The following is a 26,003-nucleotide window of genomic DNA, read 5'->3' as shown; positions in this document are numbered from 1 at the left end:
CAAAAATAGTCATGTACCAAAATGTTCATTGCAGCTCTATTTACAATAGCCAGGACATGGAAGCAACCAAAGTGTCCATCATCGGATGAATGGATAAAGAAGATGTGGCACATATATACAATGGAATATTACTCAGCCATAAAAAGAAATGAAATGGAGGTATTTGTAATGAGGTGGATGGAGTTAGAGTCTGTCATACAGAGTGAAGTAAGTCAGAAAGAGAAAAACAAATACAGTATGCTAACACATATATATGGAATCTAAGGGAAAAAAAAAAAAAAGGCCATGAAGAACCTAGTGGCAAGACGGGAATAAAGACACAGACCTACTAAAGAATAGACCTGAGGATATGGGGAGGGGGAGGGGTGAGATGTGACAGGGTGAGAGAGTGTCATGGACATATATACACTACCAAATGTAAAATAGATAGCTAGTGGGAAGCAGCCGCATAGCACAGGGAGATCAGCTTGGTGCTTTGTGACCACCTAGAGGGGTGGGATAGGGAGGGTGGGAGGGAGGGAGATGCAAGAGGGAAGAGATATGGGAACATACGTATATGTATAACTGATTCACTTTGTTTTAAAGCAGAAACTAACACACCATTGTAAAGCAATTATACTTCAATAAAGATGTTAAAAAAAATAAAAAATAAAAAACTAAAAAAATTAAAAATGTATTAGTGCTACTCTCTTGCATATTTAATAAACAGCACTGCATTACCCTTCCAAACCTTATCTGATGATAAACACATCTTTTCTTTTCCAGAAACCTTCAACGGTTCCCCATTTCCTAAAGAACAAAGCTAAAAATTCATTTCCCCAGCACTCAAAGTCCTTTAAAATCTGCCTTTATCCTAACTTTCAACCTAAAATCTAGAAATCCCCTTTGAGTCTGACTCTGCCCCAATCAACCGATTCACTGATTTCTTACATCCTCATTTTGGGAAAGCCAATAGCTTTCCTTTGATAATTTATTCCCTCCTGGTACTTGCTCCCTCCCAATTTTCAAACGTCCACATAATTTATATCTGTCAGGGCCTCTCACAGCAGTTTACTTGGTATCTCTCTTATAGCAGCCGCCACTTTCTATCTTGTAATGTACATGTCATGTCTCCAGTAGACTGTGTGATTCCTGAAGACAGATGTTCTATTTGATTAAACTTTGGATATTTCATAGTACCTAGCCCAGTACCACTGAATAAATGGACGCAAAAATTGTATCAATCGTTTTTATTAAAGTTTTGGGAAAAAACAGTGCTTCACTACTGTTCAGAACTTTTAATCATTCTTTGTAAGACTTCAGAGGCTTGGCCCCAAAGGAAACTGCTGAGGAAAATTGCAAGCTAAATTAATTTGTATACTGTAGAAACTCAATAAATGTAAAATTGCTAAAGTCTGAAAGCCTACCTTTCAGACGGGTAAGCCTGCCAGAGTAATTTTCTCCTAATTAAATGAGACATTTTTTTACCCAAGGTCGTGGCCACCTCCTTCTTTGTCCTCCAGAAATATTCCTATATGCGTAAATATTTTATAAATACTATATAAATGTCATGATTATTTTGCCTTAAAGGAGTCTAGGCACCTGAGTCAGGGACACGGCATAACACTGTAGTTCAAAGTGTGGGCTCAAAAGTCTGACAAACCAGGCTGTGAGCCCTTTCTTCCCTCTTCTTAGTTTTGCAACCTTGGGGAAATTAATTAACCTTTTCAGACCTCAGTTTCTTATATGTAAATGAGAATAATAATAGTACCTACCCTCAATGCCACTGTGAGAACTAATCGAAACAGTGTATCTATAAAGCACTTGGCACAGTAAACCTCATAATTGTTCATTATTACAATTTATTTTTCTTCCTGACATTGCTATGTCCATGTGGACTGGAGAAGGGCTCAGAGTGAATTATGAATAAAACTATGAAAGGCAAAAGCAAAATCAAAGGTCAAAATTTTATAAAGTCTATTAACTTTTGAAAACTATTTATAAACTTGATCGAAAATTATCTGGGACATACATGCCTTTAATCCAAGGTGACTGTCCATGTGTCCCACTTTTTGTATGACTATAAATATTATCACCTGAAAGTTCCAGTGGTCATCATAATTTATGCGGGGCAATTCCAATACTGACAGTGCATTTTAACCAATCACACTCTTCTATCCTCCCCGCAAAAGGTAAAGCCATATTTTTAAAAAACAAGAAAAATGTGGTGGTGTTAGTTTTTTTTTCTTTTTAATTAATTAATTAATTTATTTATTTTAATGGCCGCGTTGGGTCTTCGTTGCTGTGCACGGGCTTTCTCTAGTTGCGGCGAGCGGGGGCTACTCTTCGTTGTGGTGCACGGGCTTCTCATTGCAGTGGCTTCTCTTGTTGTGGAGCACAGGCTCTAGGCACATGGGCTTCAGTAGTTGTGGCACGCAGGCTCAGTAGTTGTGGCTCGCGGGTTCTAGAGTGCACGGTCAGTAATTGTGGCGCACGGGCTTACTTGTTCCGGGGCATGTGGGATCTTCACAGACAAGGGCTCAAACCCGTGTCCCCTGAGTTGGCAGGTGGATTCTTAACCACTGCACCACCAGGGAAGTCCCAAATGTGGTGTTAGTTTTAACACTTTAATTCTCAGGTTTTCAGTTTCCTCTCACACCTACTCACAGGAACTCTCCCCTGAAGCACTAAAGATTAATCAAACAAAATCAACAAACATTTACTGTTTAATAAATAAGTACATGGCTAGGCGTTAATGTTACGAGGAGATCATTTAGAAAGAAACAAAAGAGAGAATTCCCTGGCAGTCCAGTGATTAGGACTCTGCTCTTTCCCTGCCAGAGCCTAGGTTCAATCCCTAGCTGGGAAACTAAGATCCTGCAAGGCTACCTGTGTCCCCAGATTTATGAGAAGAAACCAGGAAGGGTCCCAGGCAGGACCAAGGGAAACGTGGAGGTATGGCATTGAGATTCCAGTCAACAATTCCACTCATCTTCTTGATTTCCCCCAATTTAGAGCAGCAGTGAAGAGGTCTTAAGGGATACAAGTGGATGAAAGTAACTTTGCAAAACCTTAAAATACCAGATAAGGTGATACTGTTTTATAAACGACCTGAAACCAGAATGGTCCCTAGGAAATATTTTCCTGACTGGGATTTATACATCCTACTAGACAGGGAGTTTTGGCTAAGTCTCTCTAGTGTCTCTGAGAATGAAGACAAGACACTCAATTCACATTTTCAGACTGTGTACTCCATACTGGTATTTGAATGAAAGCATGGCACTTAAACTCCAGTGCAAACTGGCATTAAGTGATAACAAAGCCCTTTACTGAACTTGCATTATAATACCCAACTCCTGTTCCATTGGTTGTTAAAATTCTGTCACTCCCTCTTAACCACACCGTGAAATCATAGGAGGTACTGGTCTCTGGCTCCAGCTCCTGGCACAGCACTGCTCTAACCCTTGTAATGTCCTACGTTATAAGAGTACCAGGAATATCTTTTGTTCTAATGTTTGGTCCATGACGCTGGTTCCTGACACGGAGCTCCTACATCCCTTGGAATTTCCTGGGATTAGAGCATCTAATAGGAGCATCTTTTGTTTTAATGAGTTGACTCTGGGTGGGCTCCTGGATAGCTCCTGGATGGGGCTGGTCACCAGAAAGACCAAGCCATGATTAGATACTTGGAATATTCAGCTCCACCTCCCATCCTCCAGGAATGGGAGAGGGGCTGGAGACTGAGTTGGTGATTGATCATATCTATATGATGAAACCTCCATAAAAATCCCAAAAGTATAGGGTTCAGAGAATTTCTGGGTTGGTCAACACATGTACATGACAGGAGGGTCATACACCCCAACTCCATGGGCACAGAAGCTCCTGCACTTGGGACCTTTCTGGACTTCAACCTATGTAACTCTTCATCTGGCTGTTCACACATATCCTTTACTATATCCTTTATAATAAACTGGTAAATGTAAATAAATGTTACCCTGAGTTCCGTGAGGCATTCTGGCAAATTATCAAACTCAAGAAGAGGTCAAGGAAACACCAAGTTATAGCTGGTCGATCAGAAGTACTGGTGACAACCTGGGACCGGCGATCCGTGTATGAAGTGGGGGCATCCCTGTGGGACTGAGCCCTTAACTTGTGGGGTCTGGTGCTCACTCCAGATAGGCAGTGTCAGAATTGTAGGACACTCAGCTGATGTCGTAGAGAATTGCTTGGTGTGGGGGAAAAGTCCACACATCTGGTGTTAGAAGTATTGCGTGTGTGAGTAAAAGAGAAACACAGAAGTGATTTCCCCATATGCTCACTCTGCCTCAGTTTCCTTATATGTAAAAGAAGAAGAACGTCTACTTCACATATTTTTTGTTAAAATTAAGTTAACATGTGTAAATAATTTAGAACAATCATAGCTTATAATTATTTTTGTTATCATTGGCTAATGTACTTATCTTTGTCTATATACAAGCAACAACTCTTTCTTAGATGTTCCTCTCCCTCCCCTTTTCTTGAAGGTAAATTTTATTTCATTTCCCAAGTATGTGTAATATGTTCGAGATTCAAGATCAGTTAAAGAATTGCAGGTTCCTTCCCTTCATAACTTTATATCCCTTTTGTCTTCTGTGATGATGAGAAGGCTTTTCCGGGGTTTCTAAGCAGACCTCTCCCCCATGTCACTTCCACATCATCAGTTCTCATAGCAGACTACACATTGTCTATGGACTGACCAAAAGCCAGATACGAAAATAGTTCATTTTCCATAGTTTTATTGAAAAAAATAGCTAGAAACATAATTCTTCATTTGGAGATGAGCATGATTTAAAACCATGACTCATATCCATTTCGTTTTACAGATGGTGACTGAGGCCCAGAGAGACAAATTAACTTGCCTGAGGACGTGCGGCCCTGGGCGGAGGAGGTGGAGGAGGACTCATTATGCATGGTGCTCATGCAGACTGGCCACGTGACCTCAGACGTCCCCAAAGCGTTTGTGGGTGAACTGCAGCAGCACTGGTCCTTTTAAATACCTGTTCTCTCAAATAGCTATTCTAACTCTTCCAACTTGGGAGCAGCACCACTTAGTACTCCATACCAGTTAGGAGTTAGAAATATCCTTCAGGGCTTCCCTGGTGGCGCAGTGGTTGAGAGTCTGCCTGCCAATGCAGGGGACACGGGTTCGAGCCCTGGTCTGGGAAGATCCCACATGCCGCGGAGCAACTAGGCCCGTGAGCCACAACTACTGAGCCTGCATGTCTGGAGCCTGTGCTCCGCAACAAGAGGGGCCGCGATAGTGAGAGGCCCGCGCACCGCGATGAAGAGTGGCCCCCGCTTGCCGCAACTAGAGAAAGCCCTCGCACAGAAACGAAGACCCAACACAGCCATAAATAAATAAATAAATAAATAAATAAATAAGAACTATCCTTCAGTGCATTTTAGCTCTAAGTGGCCCCAGAGTGGCATAAAAGTGTTAACACGCTCCCCTAACAAGAACTTATGTGACCCAAAAGCAATCCTCTAGAAAATAGGAAACGGAAAAGGATTCATGGGTCTGTATCTAATATTGGAACAAGTCTTTGTGCTCTCATGAAAGTCCCTAAAATAATCATTTTTTTTTACAGCATCGTTCAATAATTGATGTATGAAATGATAATGCTGACTCAGAAGCAAAGATTTAATTATATCCCATATACTCCATTTAATAAGGAAGAGAAGAATGTAATCCATTTTAGAAAGAATAATGATGGCTTTTAAGTTTGATATTTAGAGTTTAATAATGTAGTCAACTTCCTACTGAACCGTTCCATTCAGTTGCCCAACAGGTGTCTCAAACTCAACATGTCCAAAATAAACTCAATAACCACCCTCAAATCATCTCCTCCTCCATCTCCGCTCTCAGGAACCTGGATCAAATAATGCCCTGCAAGAAACCTGAGATCTGTCCTTGACATTTCCATCTCCTCCACCCACCAAAGCCAGTCAAGCAAGCTCCCAATATCTCAAATACCTCTTCATTTTACCCACTTCTCTCACAACTCACTGGCACTACTCCACTCTAAGCAGGCCTCACTTCCCACAGAGAATTCATGAAAGGCTACCACAACTTCCTACCCTGCCTCCGTGAAGAGGTGACTCTTCCCCAGTCTAGTCTCCACATGTGATCTTTCCACAACACAGAGGTGATCATGTCTGCTATCTTTTAAACCTCTTCAGTGGCTTCCCATTTTTTTCAAATCCATTCAGTGGCTCTTATTCACTCGCTTAGTTATCTGTATTATGTAACAGATACATCAAACCCACATCCAAAACAAATCTAGGACCCTAATTACGCCCCACATTCAGTCAAAGTACTCACACCCACCCCATGCCACTGTTGCCCCCTACACATGACAAACGACATCCTAAATCCTATGTTCATAATTAGCTTTATTGCTTTATAAAAAGTCTTGTCATATCTCTGTAGAGTCCTAAAGTGTATATTTTAAATTTTTAGTTAGTTTTAGCTTTTCAAACTGTACCATGCCATATATCATCTCTGAAAGATATCAATATAACTTCTGTACTTACTATTGTATCATGAGGATTAATTCATACTGGTACAGGTTGCTGTGGTTCATTCATTTTGACTAAAATATACTATTCTATTTCATTTTATATCACTATTCATACATCAGCTTTTCCTTTGACTGACCTATGGATTATTTTCAGCTTTTATTTTTATGAACAGTAGCACTATGAAACATTTGTTTATATGGAAAAACTTATATCACTAGGAGTGCTGAGTCATCCATGAATTTTTTTAGATTTCAGAGATGATGCCAAACCGTTATCTGAAGTTACTATAAAAATGTGGAGATGCATCACCTCTAACAACTGGTATTATCAGCCTTTTTAATTTTTGCCAATTGAATGAATATAAATATATCATTAAAGTCTTGGTCTGCATTTCCCTCATCACAATTAATGTTAAATATTTTTTCATAAGGTTCTTTTTTAGTTTTGTTATATTTGTTTCCTTTTCCAAGAAGTGTCTATTCATGTTTATTGCCCATTTTTTCCTGTTGGCCTATGTGGGCTTCTCTTACTAATAACGGGAGTTATTTATATATACCTGACAATAACCTCTCAGTTACATGTTCTTTGAACATCTTCTACAGTTTGTAACTTCCCTTTTTACTTTTTTTAAGGTATATTTAAGTGAATCAACTTTCTCAATTTTAATATAGTCAAATTTATCAATATTTTCTTTTATGGTCAATGATTTTGTACAGTGTTTTAGAATTGTTCCTTAATTCATGGTCTTATAAATGCCTATTTTTTTTTCTGCTAAAAGTTAAGTTTTCTTGTGACATGAATATTTCCAAAGTATATCTTGGTTTATGACATGAGTTAAGCAGACAGCTTTATCTGTTTTCCACCCAGATTACCATTTTATTTTCAGCTATATTTATTGAAGAGCTCTTCTTTCCCCCATTGATCTGTAGTGCTTCCTCAGTCATATACTGAATGTTCCAAACGTGTGTGTGTGTACTTCTAGGGTCTCTATTCTGTTGCATTGTGCAGTTTGTCTACCCTTTGTGCCAATTACTACAGTCTTGATCACCAAGACTTTGTTAAGGAATTTGCCAAAAGTCACACAACTAATTCAAGGCGGAGGAGGTGAGGACCAGGTTGGTCAACAAAGCTGGGCTTTTAACTGTGGGGTAATCTTGTTATACCACCTATGAAGCCAGAGGTCCTGATGCTTGGGATTTTTTTCTTTGCCCATTACTGGGCTATGCTCTTCTTCTTCTTTTTTTTTAAACTGAGATATAATTCACATGCAACTTTGTGTAAGTTTAAGATGTACAACATGTTAACTTGAGAGGCACTTAAATAATTGATGATTTGGTGAATGAATGAACATATCTCAAAAATTAATTCAGAGTGTATGCTAATATTGGGTATTTACAAATTGTTTAAAATTTAGAACTAGAAGGGATCTCAGAAAACACCTATTCCAAGCCCTTTGTTTTAATAATGGAGACACAAATGTCCGGAAAGGTCAACTTTTTTGTCAAAAAAGCCTGTTTTTAACATATCTAGAACATGAAAGTTTCAGTCAAGTGCACTTTGCACAACATCACCTACCTGTAAATAAAATATTATTTGAAATACATGGCACAAATTCCTAAATAAAGTAATATTCTGAAATAATAAGTAACAGTAGAAGATGAAATTAAAAACCATAAAGCCTAATTTTCATTTTTTCAAGACAAATATTACTGTATAACATTAAATAAGTCTTAAAAATAAAGAGAGTATTGTTTAATTTTACATTTTAAGTACATGGAAAAATTACTATTTTTGCCTTGCATCATTAAATTTTACATTTTGAGATTTGAAACTGAGCATTAAGCACTTAAATCAGCAAAACTGCTTTTTTGGTACTTCCAGAAAAGGCTGTCATAGTTTTGCTGAATCAGATTATAACATTTTTTGTGACCAATCTAGAAGTCTCCGTTCAACAAATGACAAAGTGATCATTCTAAACTGATGTGATCCATCAAAACACACTTCCACTTTCAGCCAAGCATCAGCTCAACTGGTTCTAACAAAAAAACAAAAAAGGCTGATTTATTCTGGGATCCTAACCAAAGTTCAGCAAATTAATCCCCATATCCATTTATCAAAAACTGATGGACTCATAAAGTTCTCCTCTTTGAATAATTCTAGTTAAAGGCATAAAAAATGTATATAAACTACCTAAATGGGTCTAAGTTCTGTCAGTTCCAAAGTACTTTCTCTCAATTCTTTGTACTAGTCAAAAACTGTAGTGAGAGAATTAGACTCATTTTGAAAAGAGGAAGATAATCAGAATTTCTCCAGTTGGGCCAGAGCATTATTGCAAAGCAAACTAAAGATGTCCAACAAACTCTTTTGACAAAAATTAATTTTTGGAAATGCTTTTCTCTGTTTCCCTAAACCTCACACAACTGATAGTATCAATGAAATTCATTTCATTAGCATATTTTGATTAATAAATAACCTCAAAAATATCTGTAACATTAAAAGCAGATTACATCCATTGAATAAATGCAAATCTCAAGTCAGTAATTTAGATCCACTTTTCCAAAAGATACAAACATATCAACAGGGACTCAAAGTTTACCTTTTGTCATGTTTATAAAGAAACATTTTGCTAAGTAGAGAATTAATGTAAACTAGATTTTTTTTTTAATGTTTAATTCAATGAGAATAAAACTAATTTCAAGCATGCTTAAGTACTTTAGAAGCACTCATTTACTAGGAATATTTTAGAAGTAAATTAATAGGTATTTAAGTCAATAGAAAGCATAGAAAAATTACTTGGAATAACTTCAGGAAATGAATCTCTATGACTTTACTTAATAAATCACCATTTATATAAATTATTATGTTTCTTTAGCATTCACTCTTATCTAGTCATTGAAACTGGTTCCTAAATAGGGAATATTGAGTTAAAGTGACTTTATAATACACTTGAAATTATCTTTTGCCTTTAACATAGGGCAACAACCTGGTAGCCCACAGGTTAAATCTGGCCACCAACATGTGTTTTGTTAAAAATACATTGTGCCTTTTTTTTTTGCATTGCTTTTGGAAGTTTTAAGGGCTGTCATGTGTAGTCTCATTTTGCTACAATCCTCACCATCTCACTTCAGTAGTTTTCCTCTTTTATGTTATGTGCTTGGACTCTAAAGGCTTATGCTTCTGGAAGCCTAAATTTAAAATTCTGTCCAATTTGAATGTTCACTACAGTCACAAAACATTGGAATTATTAGAATTAGAAGGTACCTTAGAGGTTAGCTAACTCCTCATTTCTTCTGACAAGACACCTGAGGCCAAGAAACGTAAAGTAGCTTTCCCATGGTTAAATGTACATTAATAGTTCTGCCCAAATGTACTTCTGAGTCAATAAACTTCTATTTTGAAATTTCATGCTTTGTCATGAGTCACCACCATTTTTATCGCTATGAAAGAAACATTTGCTTCATAAGCACTTACCCCTGAGGGCAGGTAGCAGGGACCTCTCCTTCTTGTCATCACATTTGTTACATTCACTGAAGTACAGGAGTAAGAAGACATCAACGAGAACCCACATCAGTGAAGTGGCTAGAACCACCTTGCAGTAAACAAACCTCCTCATGTCTTTCCTTGATTTTTAGTTAACACAGAGATCGAAGACAGATACAACTGTGATAAATCCAAGCCACAGGGGTGAACTCCAGGATAAAGGCAGGATGCATCCCACTGTATTTAAAAAAAAAAAAAAAAAAAAGAAGAAGAAAAATTAATTATTGAACAGTTTATTTTGCATAAATGTGATATAACATGAAATATATGACTTATTTAATGCTCCCATATATACCGGCACTTGGCCTTCAAGTTCAGAATTAAAAGCCCAAATAAATGAAAGTTGTAAATAAGCCAGGTGGCTAAAATTCTAACAGCTAATCCTAGATCTGCCACTACTCTGCTGGGCCCTTGACAACTACTTGATTTCTTCAAGTTGTATTGCCTTTTTCTTAAAGTCCTTTCATGGTATTCTGTAAAGCACCAGGTTGTAAACTAGTGCAATTCTAAATTTACTGTGATTCAGCACTTTTAAGGAGCCAATACTGCTGAACTAGAAATCATCCTGGACTACTATATATTGCAGTGGCTAAGAGCTGGACTTTATGCATAGATAGGCCTGGGCCTATTTACTTCCTATGTAGGGGAGACTTTCTAAGCCTCAGTTTTCTCATCTATAAAATGAAAATAATAATGCCAAACTTAAAGATTTGCTATGAGGACCAAATACGATAACACTTGCAAACTGTCCTGCAGAACACATAGTTATTAATGTTAAGATATAAAACAAACACACACAAAAAATTCTCAGATTCTCAAAAAGGGCAATTACATGGAATAAGTCACCAGTTATTTAGACTTAAAAAGCCCATCTGGTCTGCATAGAAAGTATCCACTACAAATGTGCATTTGAGAATGGGCAGTACAAATTCAAAGAAATTATCAGAGGATAATACATTAATATAAAGTGACTTAAAATAACCAGAGCAAGAATTCTAAAGGCATAACAAAGACATGTGTGCAATTATTGAGAGATATTCAATACCATACACATATTTGTTTTATTTACACTACATAGAACAATAACTACCTGGTTAATTCATTTCTATCTATACAGTAACTATATCAAAATAAAAGTCTCATATAATTTGCTACATTAAAATAATAGAAACTGAACTATATATTTATTGATGTGAATAAGATAAGTAACAGTTTTGACAGATATTTGAGGAGCACAGCTATTAAATACAAAGATACTTGGACTATTTCAGAAACACTTGTCTCAAAATAAAAACATCAAAGTACAATTTGCTGAGGCAGAAGTTCTTTAAATTAATGGCAGCTGACTTTGCATCATAAAGCAACACAAATGCTGTTGCCTGTTACAAATCTAACCAGACTAGTAACAAATTCAAAGTTTACATGAAGTGACAATTTAAAAAATTATTATAACAAAGACTCTACTTTCAATGTCTACATAAAATTTACATTTATTCAACATATATTTAAAACAGAAAGATACAAAATGTACAAATCCAAGGAATGCATGATATCTGAGGTTTATTTGTTATTTTTCTTGAAAAAATGGCATGCTAATTATTTTATTTCATTTCAACTTCATTTTTCTGTAAAAATTATAACTAAACACTGGAACTCAACCTCTAAACCTGACGACAAGGGAAGGATTCCCATATATATATTTCCTGTTACTTTATGTATATTTCACTGAATATGATATTTGAAACAATTCAAGCTGTTAAATTTTCTGTCTTTCTTTGGTCCTAAGATGGAACAGGTGCCTTCAGTTTGTTGTAGAAAAAAGTCCTATGGAAAAGCATATATAACACTAATGGTAACTAGATGGCCATTCCCAGATTTAGAAGGAATACCTTAAAATAAAATATCCTATAATAAAAATCTATATATTATATAAGATCTATATATTACAGGATCTTTTTATCATAAAGATCTATAATAAAAGACATAAAAAGAACCATCCCTGGCTGTGTCATAAAACGGAAACATGAGTTTAGGTAGGCATTTTGCCTCTCTGTGCTTCATTTTCTTTACTTATATTTCCTTCCCCATCCATCTCACAAACTTGTAAGGCTTAAGCAAAATAACGAATGAGAACATTTTTTAAAAGAAATATAAAGAATATTATTATAATAGAAAACCTGAAATCACTTAATATTAAATATTAAAATGTCTAAGATAAGTCATTTCCTAATAAAAGCCTAACAGTAGAGGTTATTGAGAATTTAATTTAAACTTTAGCCATAATAGAAAGTGAAAATCACATCTTATTGCCACTTCAAGCATCATTCAAATTATTCTAACTTCATACCCTGGTACATCTATATGTCAAGATATTAACACTGAGAAAACTCTGACTTTACTATTTTATGTGATAAAACTAAGCTGCTGTAAACATTTTTGTTTATTTATGAAACAACCTTTCCTTATATATTTCAAGTTTTTAATTCTATCTACTGTGAAAACACCTCTACCTAAAACATACTAAATTTTGTCATTCTTTATCTGGTGGTACTTGTAAAATAGTAATCTCCTACACTGTTTCAATACTCGTCTTCATAAGAACAAAACTGATTGAGCAGAAGCATGGTACCATATACAAAGTAACACTAACCAACATAAGCACAGTTGGTGGCCCAGGTTTATTTAAGAGAATCAGCATCTGTATTATGTTTTTATTCCAGTAAGTCCCTATTTATTTGCAAACACTACTCTGTTTCTCAAGCCAAATCCAAGTTCTGCAATATCCCTGGCTTGCCAAATCAGTGTGCAGCATGACTAACTTTGCATAAACTACAGGCTCTTCTATCCAAAAATACGACCCCTTTTCTAATCGTTTCAAAATCTTTTGAGCACAGTTATTCCCCTCTTTAAAAATATTTCTCTAGATAGGAAAACGTCAGGAGTTAGAAAGCTATCAAGTGCCATCTTTTTATTTTTTTAATTAATTAATTAATTAATTAATATTTATTTTTGGCTGTGTTGGGTCTTCGTTGCTGCGCGTGGGCTTTCTCTAGCTGCGGCGAGCGGGGGCTACTCTTCACTGCGGTGCGCGGGCTTTTCATTGCAGTGGCTTCTCTTGTTGCGGAGCACAGGCTCCAGGCGTGCAGGCTTCAGTAGTTGTGGCACGTGGGCTCAGTAGTTGAGGCTTGCGGGCTCTAGAGCGCAGGATCAATAGTTGTGGTGCACGGGCTTAGTTGCTCTGCGGCATGTGGGATCTTCGCGGACCAGGGCCCGAACCCGTGTCCCCTGCATTGGCAGGCGGATTCTTAACCACTGCGCCACCAGGGAAGTCCTCAAGTGTCATCTTGCTAGTCATATTGCCTTTCCTTTTCTTCTTGCCCACTAGATAATGGTGTTAGCCAGAAATTCTGAGATATTACAGAATTTTTGTTTGAAAATATACACCATTTTTACTATTCTATAAAAAAATGTATTTCAAATATAAAAAAATAAGATCTAAGTAAAGCTTAGGAGTTTGGTAACTATGTTTTTAAAATAAGAAAGAAATTTTTGTTTTTAATTAGGAAGTTATCACTTACGCGGGGAATCTACTCTAGTTGCTATTAGACATATTTTTATCTGTAGCCAAATATTTTCTTTTGTAGAAAACTGCATAATAGGTGCAAATTTATTAAATCTGTTTTATGAGGCTGCACTTAAGGCTGCCAAAGGATGAAGCTCGTGGAAGACTGTGGGCAGTACTTCCAGAACTTTCAGGGACCGAACACACTTTAAATGTTTTAAATAGCTAGGCAGGAGCTTCTGAGAGCTGATGACTGAACAATTATGCAGTTTGGTTTAAGGACTGATACATCTAGTGAGTAAGCTTTGAAAAAATACCCTGAATTAGTTACAGGTCTTATTGAGAGAAAGTCTGATCTTCACATGAATGAAGATTTAAAATTCAGGTGGGCTAGAGGAACCTATCTGCAGACTAAACCAGAGTCCACCATAAAAACCACTGTAAAGCGTAAAACCCATGCCACAAGGAAAGATACACTAAGAGACAAAGAAGCAGTCAATGATAATGTTAAATGAATGCCTCATGTGGAAAGATGGTGGAAAAGAAGAAAAAAAAATTACTTCACTTGCATTTAAACTAAAGAAATTTCAAATATTCATAAAATTTGACTATTAGGATGAAACCAAGCATAAGACCTACGACTCTATATTGCAGAGTTACAATGCCATGATCTGAATCGGGGTTCCCACACTCACTAATTGTAAGGCTTAATTCAAGTTTCTTAGATATTCTATGCCTCCATTTTTCTATTCACAAAATATGAACAGTAGGCGCTACCTCATAAGACTCTGAGTATCTAATGAATTAATACACATAAAGCTCTTATAACAGTGCCTGACACATAGGAGGAGTTCAATATACACTAGTTATTATTAGTAGTAATATTTTCATCATGAACAGCATAGAAAGAACAAGAAAAAAAGAATGAGAATTCTCTTCCCCAATCCTTCTAGAAGCAGTGTATGTTCAGTATGTATGTTTAGGGGGTCAGGAGACAAGATGAGCATCACAAATATATTCAGTATTTAAAGTATATTTATATTAAATTGAAAATGTATTTAACATTAAATATATTCAATATTTGAGCATTACAAATATATTTTATATTTAATTATGAAAAATATATTTAACAAATGTAGTTGCTGATGGAATATGGGTTACACAGGATTTTACAATTGTCAAAACTCATTGAACTGTACACTTAAGATCTGTGCATTTCACTCTATGTAAATTATAGCTCATTTTCTTAAGGCAAAACCAAAATGGTTATGCACCTATTATATGATTCCCGGATTTAATGACATTTTGATTAACTAAAGAAATTATAGTCCAATTGCATCAGATAAGAGTGCTTCTACTTATGACCTTTCTGATCTCATTTCTTACCAAGTGACCAGTCCCTTTTCTCTGCCCACTGATATGGTCATAGCTCCCTGCTCTTACTTCCTTCAAATCTTAGCTTCTAGCACACGGAGAGCTTTCCTACCAACCTATATAAAAGAGCACACAACTTAATCACTCTATATTTCCTTAGCTCACTTTATTTTTCTCTTGGTACCTATTAACAACCTCCCAGCATATTAAAAAAAGTTTTTTTGTAATTTGTTTACTATTTGTCCCTTTTTCTTAAATAGTAAGCTGTATGAGAACAAGGTTTCATATCTCTTACATATGCCCTCTCTCACTTCAATATATTTAAATTTTAAAACTCCAGCAGTGTTTTATGTGCAGACTTGTACTCCTCCCTCCCCCCAAAAGATTCATATGTGAAGTCTTAACCCCCAGTATTTTAGAATGTGACTGTATTTGGGGATAGATCCTTTAAAGAGGTAATTAAGTAAAAATAAGGTCATACAAATGGGCTCTCATCCAATATGACTGGTATCTATCTAAGAAGAGGTTATTAGGACACAGACACACACAGAGGAAAGGCCATGTGAAGACAGAGAAGGTGGTCATCTACACACAACACAGAGAGGCTTCAGAATGACACCAACTCTACTGACACATCGATTTTGGACTTCTAAAATCTGTGAGAAAATTAATTTCTGTTGTTTAAGTCACCCAGTCTGTCATACTTTGTTATGGCAGCCTTAGCAAACCAATACACTGGTTAAATTTAACTTTCCCCTACACCACTCCTACATGCAAACAGATGAACATGACTAGAAAGAAACCCCAAAAATATGCTGCCTGTTCTCATTTTAAATCTATGAATTCACACTGGACTTGCAGTGCCTGGCAGCCATCCTGCAATAGTTCTAGTCCAATCCATCTCCATCCCTCAGATAACATTTGCACCTTGTTTGCCTTCAGACTGCCATCTCCATCCATCCTATTTCCTCTCAGCTCATCACCACATGTGTTCATTTAGCAGAGAAGATATAAACAATCAGAAGAGAATTTTGCATACTGCCACGTGGAGTGTATCAACTTGCTGGTTCCTATTACTGCCACCCCTAAATCTGCAAGTCCAAGTGTGACAATGGAGGAACTATCCTTTTAGGAGTACGACACCCTCCGCTCCCACACATGCACGAACTTTACTGATGCACTTGTCTCTTTTGCACCAGTTTTTCTTCTCGAATGAGTCATTTCTATCAATACAAAGATGCTATATGGAAAATCATCTTAAACCAAGTTGACCCCACCCACATTCCTCTTCAGCGATCCTTCCAGCTCTCTGCTCACGTGTAATGCAAAATTCTGCACAGAATTATGTATAATCACTGTCTACACACCCCATATCCTTATCCTCCCATTCTCTTTTAAACACAACAGGCTTAAGCTCCTTCCACTATATGGAAAACATATTGGATACAGTCATGGTCAAGTCCAATTGTCAATTCTCAATCATCTTACAAAACTCCTAGGCAGGATTTGACGTAAATTAGCCAAAATACTTTGTACTCTTTTCTGGCAACTCTTTTCTTTCACATTCTCTATTTGATCTTACAACAAATTCTGTTGGCTCTACCTTCAGATTTAACACACTTCTCACCAATTCCACTGCTGCCATTCTAAACCAAGCCACCATCACCAACTTGACATATTGTTTCAACTTCTTTTTTTTTAAACATCTTTATTGAGATATAATTCACATACTATTAAATTCACCCATTTGGTGTACAATGCAATGGTTTGTAGTATAGTCACAGAGTTGTGCATCCATTACCACAATCAATTTTAGAACACTTTCATTACCTTGAAAGAAAGCAACTCCCCTTTGCTATAACCCTCCAACCCTCCCATTGCCCCTAGCTCTAAGTTACCACTAATTGAGTTTCTGCCTCTATAGATTTGCCCATTCTGAACATTTCATATAAATGAAGTCATACAATATGTGGTCCTTTGTGACTGTCTTCTTAAGTTAGCATAATGTTTTCAAGACTTTATCCATGTTGTAGGATATATCAGTACTTTATTTCTTTTTCTTGACAAATAATATTTCATTGTATGGATATACCACATTTTATTTATCCATGTAGCAGTTGATCCCCATTTGGGTTGTTCCCACTTTTTGGCTATCATGAATAATTTGGTGAACATTCATGTACAAGTTTTCATACAGACATATGTATTTGTTTCTCAAGTATATACATAGGAGTGGGATCACTCAATTATTTTCTTAAATACACCCCCATAGAAATCTATTCTCCACACAGAAGGCAGTCTGATCATGCTAAAACTTAAGTTTGATCAGATCTCTTCTATGTTCTGATCATTACTGACAAATGGCTTTTTTTATCACATTTAAAGTAAATTCCAAATCCTTAACTTCACTATAACACAAACAAATCTGGACCTTGACTACTTTTCAGATTTCATCTTCTAACTCTCTCTCCTTTACTTAATGCACTCCAGAATCTTTGTGCTTGAAGTACCCTCTAGAACGCCGTTCCCCTAAGTAATCCAATGGCACAACCCTTCACCCTTTATTCAGATCTCTGCTCAAACATCCCCAGAGTCTTCTTTTCTGGGCCAACTTATCTGAGATAATGCCCTTCCACCATCTATGCAATATACTTATGTGGTTTATTCGGAATACATATCACTAGTACTTGTTAATTTATTTATTGCCTGCTTCCCCCCATGGAATTATGTCTATTATTCTCTGTGCTATCCTTAAGACACCAAAAACATTTTCTGGCACAAAATAGGTGCTTGATAAACACCTGTTAAATGAATGAATGCAAGAAGGACCGAGAAGTAAAAGGTCTGGTAAAAATGTGGGGAAAATTAAACAAACCCTGGCAGTCATAATAATGAAAACTGAAAACATTAAACATTCATTTGGTTGAGCTGTGGGTGAATGGTGCTCTAAACTGAAAATAACTTGTTCACCAGCATAAAGCTGCTCTCTTGCTCCATGCCCTCTGAAACCTCTGGTCCCCTCTACCCTGACTTCAACTGCTTTAAGACAAAAATATGATTAAGGGTGAAGGTGAGGGAGGTTGTCACCAGAGCAGACTGAAGTTCATATGTACCTGTATAAATATGGTTCAGAAGTTAAGGGGGGATGGTGGGAGGAGAATTTCCACCTACAGCTCTGTTTGAGTATGGCTCTGTTTGGTACAGGCACCCAAGTCATCATCTTACCCAGTCTCAGGTTACACTGTTGCTGTTCTCGTCCCATCAGCCACCTCTGGCAACAGTACTGTGGCCCATGAAACTAAACTGGGTAGGTTTTCTGATTTCCAGACCGCCTACAGTCTGACAATGCTGTGTCTTTTGTCGCAAAGGCCACTCAATGATGGAGTAATAGTAAGGGTATTAGATTTTCCATAAACTCTACCAAAGTTTTTGCTGAATGTTGGAATGACCTCCTCAGAAACTGACTGAAAAAGATATCTGAGCAAACTTCTAATCAACTCCTGGTCCACCCACCTGAGCAAGACAGTGGCTTCCTAAGTTTGGCCTTCCCAAAAGAAGTTCATCTTCTCGTGGCCGCCTACTGATTAATGATCAGGATGAAATGGGTGGGGAATTTTATAAAATTATTTTTGAACATATGGATTCCACCCTGTCCATTCCTGAACATGGTGCATTTTTCTCTCCCCAACAACCACCTCGAGTCAGTCCGGTTGGCATACCTCTAACGGGCAGTGCAGCCACAGAGAGGCCTGGAGCATTAAAACTTAATTCTGACTCCACCACCTGGATTCTTGTGTTGGACTGACATGGTCCTAGACCATGAGGGTAATAAGCTCTTTGTTGTGTACACTGCTAATGGAATCCAACTACAATGGACAATGTGAGCCAACATAGGTGGTATCTGTAGTTTTTGTAAAAATGCCCTTGTCCCACTCATATTTAACCCTTCCGTATGAAAGGTCTGGGTCACAGTAAAAGATGTTGAAAAAAAGAGATGATGTTATATTTATTAGGCTAGGACACACAAAATGTCATGGCTATGGAGGGAGCTTAACAACCCTGATATCTGAGGAGAAAACAAAGTGTATCCAAAGAGGTGGAGGGAAGCGGTGGGCGGGGGGCGGTCAATTCATACTCTCTTTGTCACCCCAACATTAGAGCCTGGCAATATAATCACATGGCCTGCCCGAGTGAAGCATCTTCCACAGCTGGCAGTCTGAACTACTATCTCTTTGTCACCTCATCCATATGCTATAAAACCGAAACACTCATATGGGCATGACCAGACCTGAACTAGCCTGCTGTGCCTGATGCCCTCAATGGCAGCTACCAAAAAGAGACCCTTTCTCTGCTTCTCCTGATGTCTGAGCAGCTTTGAGTTATGCTCTATATGGCAATCCAGGCTATAAATAAGTCTTCAGTGACATGGCATATGCTTAACCATATCAATGTAATGGTGATCCAAATCAAGTTTATCAACAAATATTGAACTAGAGTGACCCATGTCCCTTTGGACTTTATGTTTGGGTCTGGGGCAGAATGGCCTATGGACTATCTTGCCATTGGGGACTGAGGTACTTGATTGCCTACTGCAATGACAACCAAGGATCAGCAAATCGGGCTAAATTCTCTTGCACTAGTCACCCTGGATAATAAGGTGGCCTTAGACTACATCTGGGCTGCATAAAATAAGACCTACTGATACCCTCTGAGACTTATTTACAACGATTGAGTCCAGGACCCTGGGAGACATGATTGAAGTCAAAACTGCAGGTTTGCCTAATCCTGCTGTTTTAAGTTTTGCTCGTAATAACCTTAAGTAAATACAGTATGAGAAAAATTGAATGGAATCGTTCCCAGCCTCTATCAGATTAATCAAGATGTTCAAAGGAATGGCAGACTCATGTGAAAATTCACCAGAAGCCAAAATGATGGAGGACCCAAAGGTAGCTATTGTTGGGAGACCCTCCTCCTTAGGGTCTCTCACACTCCTACACTTCTCACTGTGTATGCCTATAGGCAGGGCCCCAAACACTCTTCACACAGGCCATTTCTCAGGGCTGTGTTTACAGCGAGCAACTTAAAGAATGAGGTGAAGTCTTTCTCTGGGACAAAGGTCTATCAAGGGAAGAGAAAATCATGACAGTGTAGTGTTAAAGATTCCAATAGAAGGAATACTGTAAAACAGAGGGCATGATTAATGGTACAAGATCATGCTAAGAGATCAAAGAAGTATAGTCTATATGTAGTCCCAGGACTAACTTCAGTGGTGTAAGAAAAAACAGTTTCAGACAAGCAGGGAAAGCAAGCCCCCGTGTGTTGAGGTGTGAATGGAGGATGAGGATTTGGGACAGAGAATGGAAACAATTCTTGGAAATGTTTAATCGTAAGTAGAGATAAGAGTTACTGTATAGCTGAAGGTGGACTTGGAATGAAGGGAGGATTTGTGCATAGATGCTTATTTGTTTTTAAGCAGAAAGATACTTTGACATGTTTAATGCCAATGAGAAGGAAATCAGGAAAGAGGGAGAAGATTGAAGATACAGAAGAGGAAGAAAATATTCATTTGAGTTATAGGGCTCTTAGGACACATACAGGTATAAGGTCCAGAGCATGCATGATGGCACCGGCTTACAGAGAAAGACACATCAGAAGGGAAGAATGAAAGGATTTATGGATAGAAGTAAATTAGCAGGAACCTTGAAGTTCACAGATGCTATTTTCTCTGTATGGCATCTTTTAAGAAGGAGAAAAGGAGAGTAGTGTGGGGTTAGAGCACAGGACAGTAGAAAATGTTTTATACCAAATTATGGAGAATGGAAGATATATCTCTCTAGAAAAATACATAGAAGTTGTATCTCAGAGTAGAGGGCTCAGCCGAAGTTGTCATCCCAGATTCTCACCCTGTTTGCCTGGGGTATATCACCTCTGATGCCTGCCCAGAGGGACTCAGGCATGCCTCCCTCACTATTCCTTTATGCCTTCCATGAAAGGGGCTAACTCCAGGTGGTAGGTATTTTATTTTATACTTTTCATTTTTTTTAACAAAGTATATCAATTTAAAAATCAGGTTAATTAAGTATGACTAAAGCAAACAGAATACTGTATGATTCAAATCTCAATGAATTCTTAGTTAACCTGATTTGGATGGGCTGAAAATGACTTGTAACACCCTTCTTTCCTAAAAATTAATGATGATGCATCTTGCCAAACCTTTGCACTCATACCTACAGACACAGCAAAGGAGGAAAGCACAGCGAAGTAAGTAGAAACCCAAAGAATTTTGCTCTAAGCTAGCTGCATGTTACTGGGGGGGGGGAAAAACTGTGGTCGTGACTAACATGGATAAATGCCCAAGTGACTCGATTTCTCTCCCTCTCTCTCCCTCTCTCTTTCTCTCTCTCTCTCTCCCTCCTCCCTCCCTCTTTTTCACTTGGACCCTACTGTTTCCAAGATACCTTCTAGTTTGACTCTCTGCTGCTCAATTGGGTGTCTCTGGTACTGACTGAGGTTGCCTGGCAACATGACCGATGGAACACTCACCAGCCTGTGTGGTGGCTCTATTTTTTGGTTCGCAGGTGGGAGATTTGGATAGAATTTCATAAGGTTTCCACATTGCAATTCTGTTTCATTCCAGTGAATGTGTAATGAAGTTTATTGCTTACAATATTATTACTATAGCTCATTGCATTATTCATCATTGTTTAGAGGTTTTTATTTTTTGAAACTATTATTAATACTTCCAACATTTTTAAAGAGGTTGGACTGCCCTTCAAAAGACTTCCTACCTTTTCATACGCTCATTATCATAAAGCCAAAATTTTAAAAAATATTAAAAACCAAAAGGTTATTGATGGGGAAGAGATATAAGGGGAACTTCTTGGGGATTGGAAATGTTCTGTATCTTGATCTGGGTAGTAGTAACACAAGTACATAACTATGTAAAAATTCATCAATCTGTATACTTAATATTAGTGCATTTTACACACTTTAATATACATTCTAGAGTTTTAAAAGGTGCTGACAAGATGAATAAACACACATACACATACAGAAACAGAAGCTCTATAAGCTTGGTATAAGTTTTAAAACAAAAATAATCTCTAGGCTTTTATCACAGAATATAACATCTTCTTAAAGACCAGACACTGTTGTTGCATTTAATCAGTTTAACAACAGAGACTGTTTTGCCATATGGCAACCATGCTTTTACTAATAACTTGCTATTTATAGAGAAGGAGCCTTAACTGTCACTTCGACTGGACAAATTGAGGAGAGTAGACAGCCCTAAAAGCCACACACTGCAGATGATTTGCTTTTTGTTTCAGCTTCACTGGATCGCAAGCTGAATGCCTCAGATGGAGAGAAAGATCACATCTAGAAATTCACCTCAAGGAGAGACTTCATACACAAGTCATACACATGCCTTGCTGGTCTGGCCTCTCTGGGGTGAGCTAGACGTACCACTTCCTACAACATAACATGGACAGAAAAATACATTGGCAAAATCTAACACAAACTTTAAAACAGTGGTCCTTAGTAGCTTTATTTTGCTGTATTTTATTTATAAAATTTTATCTTACAATCTCCATACCAAAGAGTGAGGGTATTTTCTGTACTTTACCCATTGGACCTTCTAAATAGCTTAGCACTAAAGCTGCACAGCTTTTAAAAGTACTTTTATGTTGTTCTTTATGCTCATCATGGCTTTAATAAATATTGCCCAATTTATAAATGAGTAATCTAAGGTTCAGAGAATTTAAGTGACTTGCCCCAAATGACACACTTATCTAAGCCAGCATCTTCCCAACCAGAATTTGAAGCCAGTTTTCTAACACACACCATGTTGTTTAAGGAATACCTATTGTTTCTTTCAGAACTGGCAAAACCTCCCCACCAAGCCAGTTCCTGTAAAAATTCAACTTTAGTTTGTCTAAATATGTCTTTATCACTTATTTCCTGGTCTTTAGGATATTTCTTTTGACAAGAAGATCTGTCTGAGGCAAATAAAAATGCATAGAATTGTGGTGCTTTAAAGCTGTGGAATAGGTAGTGGAGGTCCACTCGTCCACCTAATTCATTGTCAGCTGACAAAACTGAGGTCCAGCGAGTTCTGATGACTTTCACAAGTTCCATAACTTCTAGTGGTAGAATTCAAACTAGAACTCCTCTTATCTGTTTCTCGGTTTGACATTACATACCTATTACTATCATAAACCTAAATTTTGAGCAATATTTCAGTATAGTTCAAAGAATATAATGGATCTATTTAAAGGGTAGAAATTGAGACTCTCCATCCCAGCTAAAAGGTAAAGCTTTACCCAAGAGAAACAAGGCAAATTGCCTTTCTACGCTCTCAATCAGTATTAGTCATGAATAGACTCTGTCCTCCCTTAAATAACTGAACTTATGTTAATATAAGGTGGGTGCAATAAAACATACCACTTATTGATCCTCTCCTATGTGATAGACCCTTTGCATGAATTATCATATTCAATCCTCACAAAAATGTTTCAAGTAGTTGCTATCATGCTCTCTTACAGCTGAGCAAGTAGGACCAGTTAGGATAAGGACCTTGCTCAAGGTCACATACCTAGTAATTTGCAGAGCTGAGATCAGAACCCAGCTCTGTTTGATGATAGAACCTGTGTATTTTAATACACACCATCCTGCCTCAGAAATCTGATTACTTAAATGTAGTCCCCATCCTCTAACTGTGTCTAAGACTGCTAAGAGCCTACCCAATACTAATCTTCCCCTTCCTTACTAGGGACACATTCAGAGGAGTCGTGTGTGCAGCTAAAACACTATACATTATAGTTTTGTTTGCAGCAAAGAGTAATGATGGTCAGGTAGAAAATATTGGGTAAAGTTTCCAGGGAGTATTTTTGAGCTGGGCTAAACCAGCTGGTAGCATGCCCTTTTGCCATTGCATTTCTTTTTTAACATCTTTATTGGAGTATAATTTCTTTACAATGGTGTGTTAGTATCTGCTTTATAACAAAGTGAATCGGCTATACATATACGTATATCCCCATATCTCCTCCCTCTTGTGTCTTATTTTTTCATTCTTGCTGCATAGAACCCAAATATGATGGCTGGGATCCAGGAGTCAGCTTAGCCATTGGAAAACCCTTGAGGATGAAGTCATACTGCTAAAATGTTGGAACAGAACTAGATAAAGAAACTTGATTCCCTAATGACCAAAGTACCACAATTCCAGCCCTACATGCCAGTGACCAGACTCCTTTATGCAGGAGAAAACTTGAATTCTACCTTGTTTAAACCAATGAAATTTTGTTATACATAACCCACTGAGCCTCAATTGCTCACAAAACTGTGATAGCAGCAATTCGCTTTGTGTGGAAAGACTACTAAAAATAGTATTGACTCAAGAGTTCTGGCTCTGGTAAGTGCAGACTAGGTAATGTATAGAGAAAAAAAAAAAAACAACTCATCTTGCTTTGGAAAACTTAAAAAGCTGGGTTAAAATATACATATATGAAAAAAATTTGCAGTTTTGCTACCACTTAGAAGGTGAAAAGCCACAACAAATTATCACTCTTATCGTAACAATGAGAAAGGGCCAGATAATCTATAATGTAATAACTTTTCTTGAGCTCATCTGAGAGCTGGGGTCACAAGGCCAAGAGATTAACTCAATTTCAAAGGGTAACAGCCATTCTGAGGAGAGACAGGACATAGGAACGATTTCACCTTTAGCAGAACATGAGAGAGATGGGTGCTCATTTTGAAAGTGGGTAAGAAGAAAACAGCTAAAATGGTAACAAATACTCAAAGGCCAGAATGGGCTGACAGAATAGTATAGACACCCTGGGATCTCCCAGACACAAAGGCATACACACTCATTCATAAGCTCTTTTTTTTTAGGCATCTCCTGGCAGCTCAGCAGCAAGATTAAGGTCAGGGCAGAAAGCCAGAGAGAGCACTTTGGTGTCACAAAGGCACAAAACCCTTTCTGCTTCCCCCACACCCTTCTCTAATAAAAAGAAAAATTTAGCCTTTTAGGACAGAAAACCCTCATACCCCCAAGGCCTCTGGAAGAGATGCACAGTCTCTGGGAAAGAGGTAGAAGCAACAGTCATCAGGCCCTGCTGGAGGAGCAGGTAACACTCTTGAGCCCAGAATCTCACCCTAACGCAACGCAGAGATCTGTTCCCACTGGGGGAAGAGCAGGACACTTTCTCTCACCAAATAACCCCAGAATCAAGGAAGAAGGTGAGCATGATGAGAGGAATGGGTAGGAATACTGAAAAAGCCACACAACTAAGGCCCAGATGCACAGGACATCGTAAGATTAAGACTGGAGCAAAGTAACCCAGAACTTTTCCGCTCCCACCAGGAGCACAGCGCCAAGTAACAAGCACCAGCAGTCTACCCTGGGGAGGTACAAGATGTGACACGAGGCTTCCTGCATTTTGCAAGCGTAGGAGGGTAGAGAACAGACGCCGAGAAAACTCCTCTGGCCCTCTAGGACCCACACTAAGCACAAGGAAGCAGCCGCACTGCTGCTGGAACTGGAAGTCTTTAAAAAAAACACCCATCCGTATAAACTGTTAGATGAACAAAGAAAAAAAGAAAAATCATTCGATAATCTCAATAGATACAGAGGAAGCACTTGATGAAATGCAAAACCCAGTTATGATTAAAAATCCCAACAAAATCAGAATACAAATAAATTTCTCAATCTAATGTATGATATTTACAAAATCCATTACAATAAACATCATGCTTAATAGCAAAATGGTGACAGTATTCCCTTTGATTTGGAAATAACAACAGAATTTCCACTCTTCTTCCCACTTTCATTCAGCCTTGTTCTGAACATTCTAGCTAATTCAATAAGATATGAAAAAAAAGTATAAGTATAAAATTTGAAAACTATTAAATAATATTATCTTTGATCACTGACAACATAGTTCTTTATGTAGAAAATCCAAAATAATCCACTCAAAAACTATTAAAA

At 37.6% G+C, this 26,003-nt stretch overlaps 1 protein-coding gene across 7 annotated transcripts in view; it reads right to left on the bottom strand.

Moving 5' to 3' along the window:
* The window catches only part of GALNT13 (polypeptide N-acetylgalactosaminyltransferase 13), a 550,270-nt gene that overhangs the window by 473,509 nt on the left and 50,758 nt on the right, over positions 1 to 26,003 (bottom strand). For all 7 annotated transcript variants that reach the window (XM_059927894.1, XM_059927896.1, XM_059927892.1 and 4 more), the window contains one exon: positions 10,012 to 10,257. In XM_059927894.1, the coding sequence (XP_059783877.1) occupies positions 10,012 to 10,153 (142 nt within the window). In that variant the 5' untranslated portion in view covers positions 10,154 to 10,257. The remainder of the gene's footprint in view (positions 1 to 10,011; positions 10,258 to 26,003) is intronic.

This window comes from Balaenoptera ricei, chromosome 7, assembly GCF_028023285.1.
Source record: "Balaenoptera ricei isolate mBalRic1 chromosome 7, mBalRic1.hap2, whole genome shotgun sequence".
In the NCBI taxonomy this organism is placed as follows: Eukaryota; Metazoa; Chordata; class Mammalia; order Artiodactyla; family Balaenopteridae; genus Balaenoptera; species Balaenoptera ricei.
This window is presented reverse-complemented; position numbering and strand designations above follow the sequence as displayed.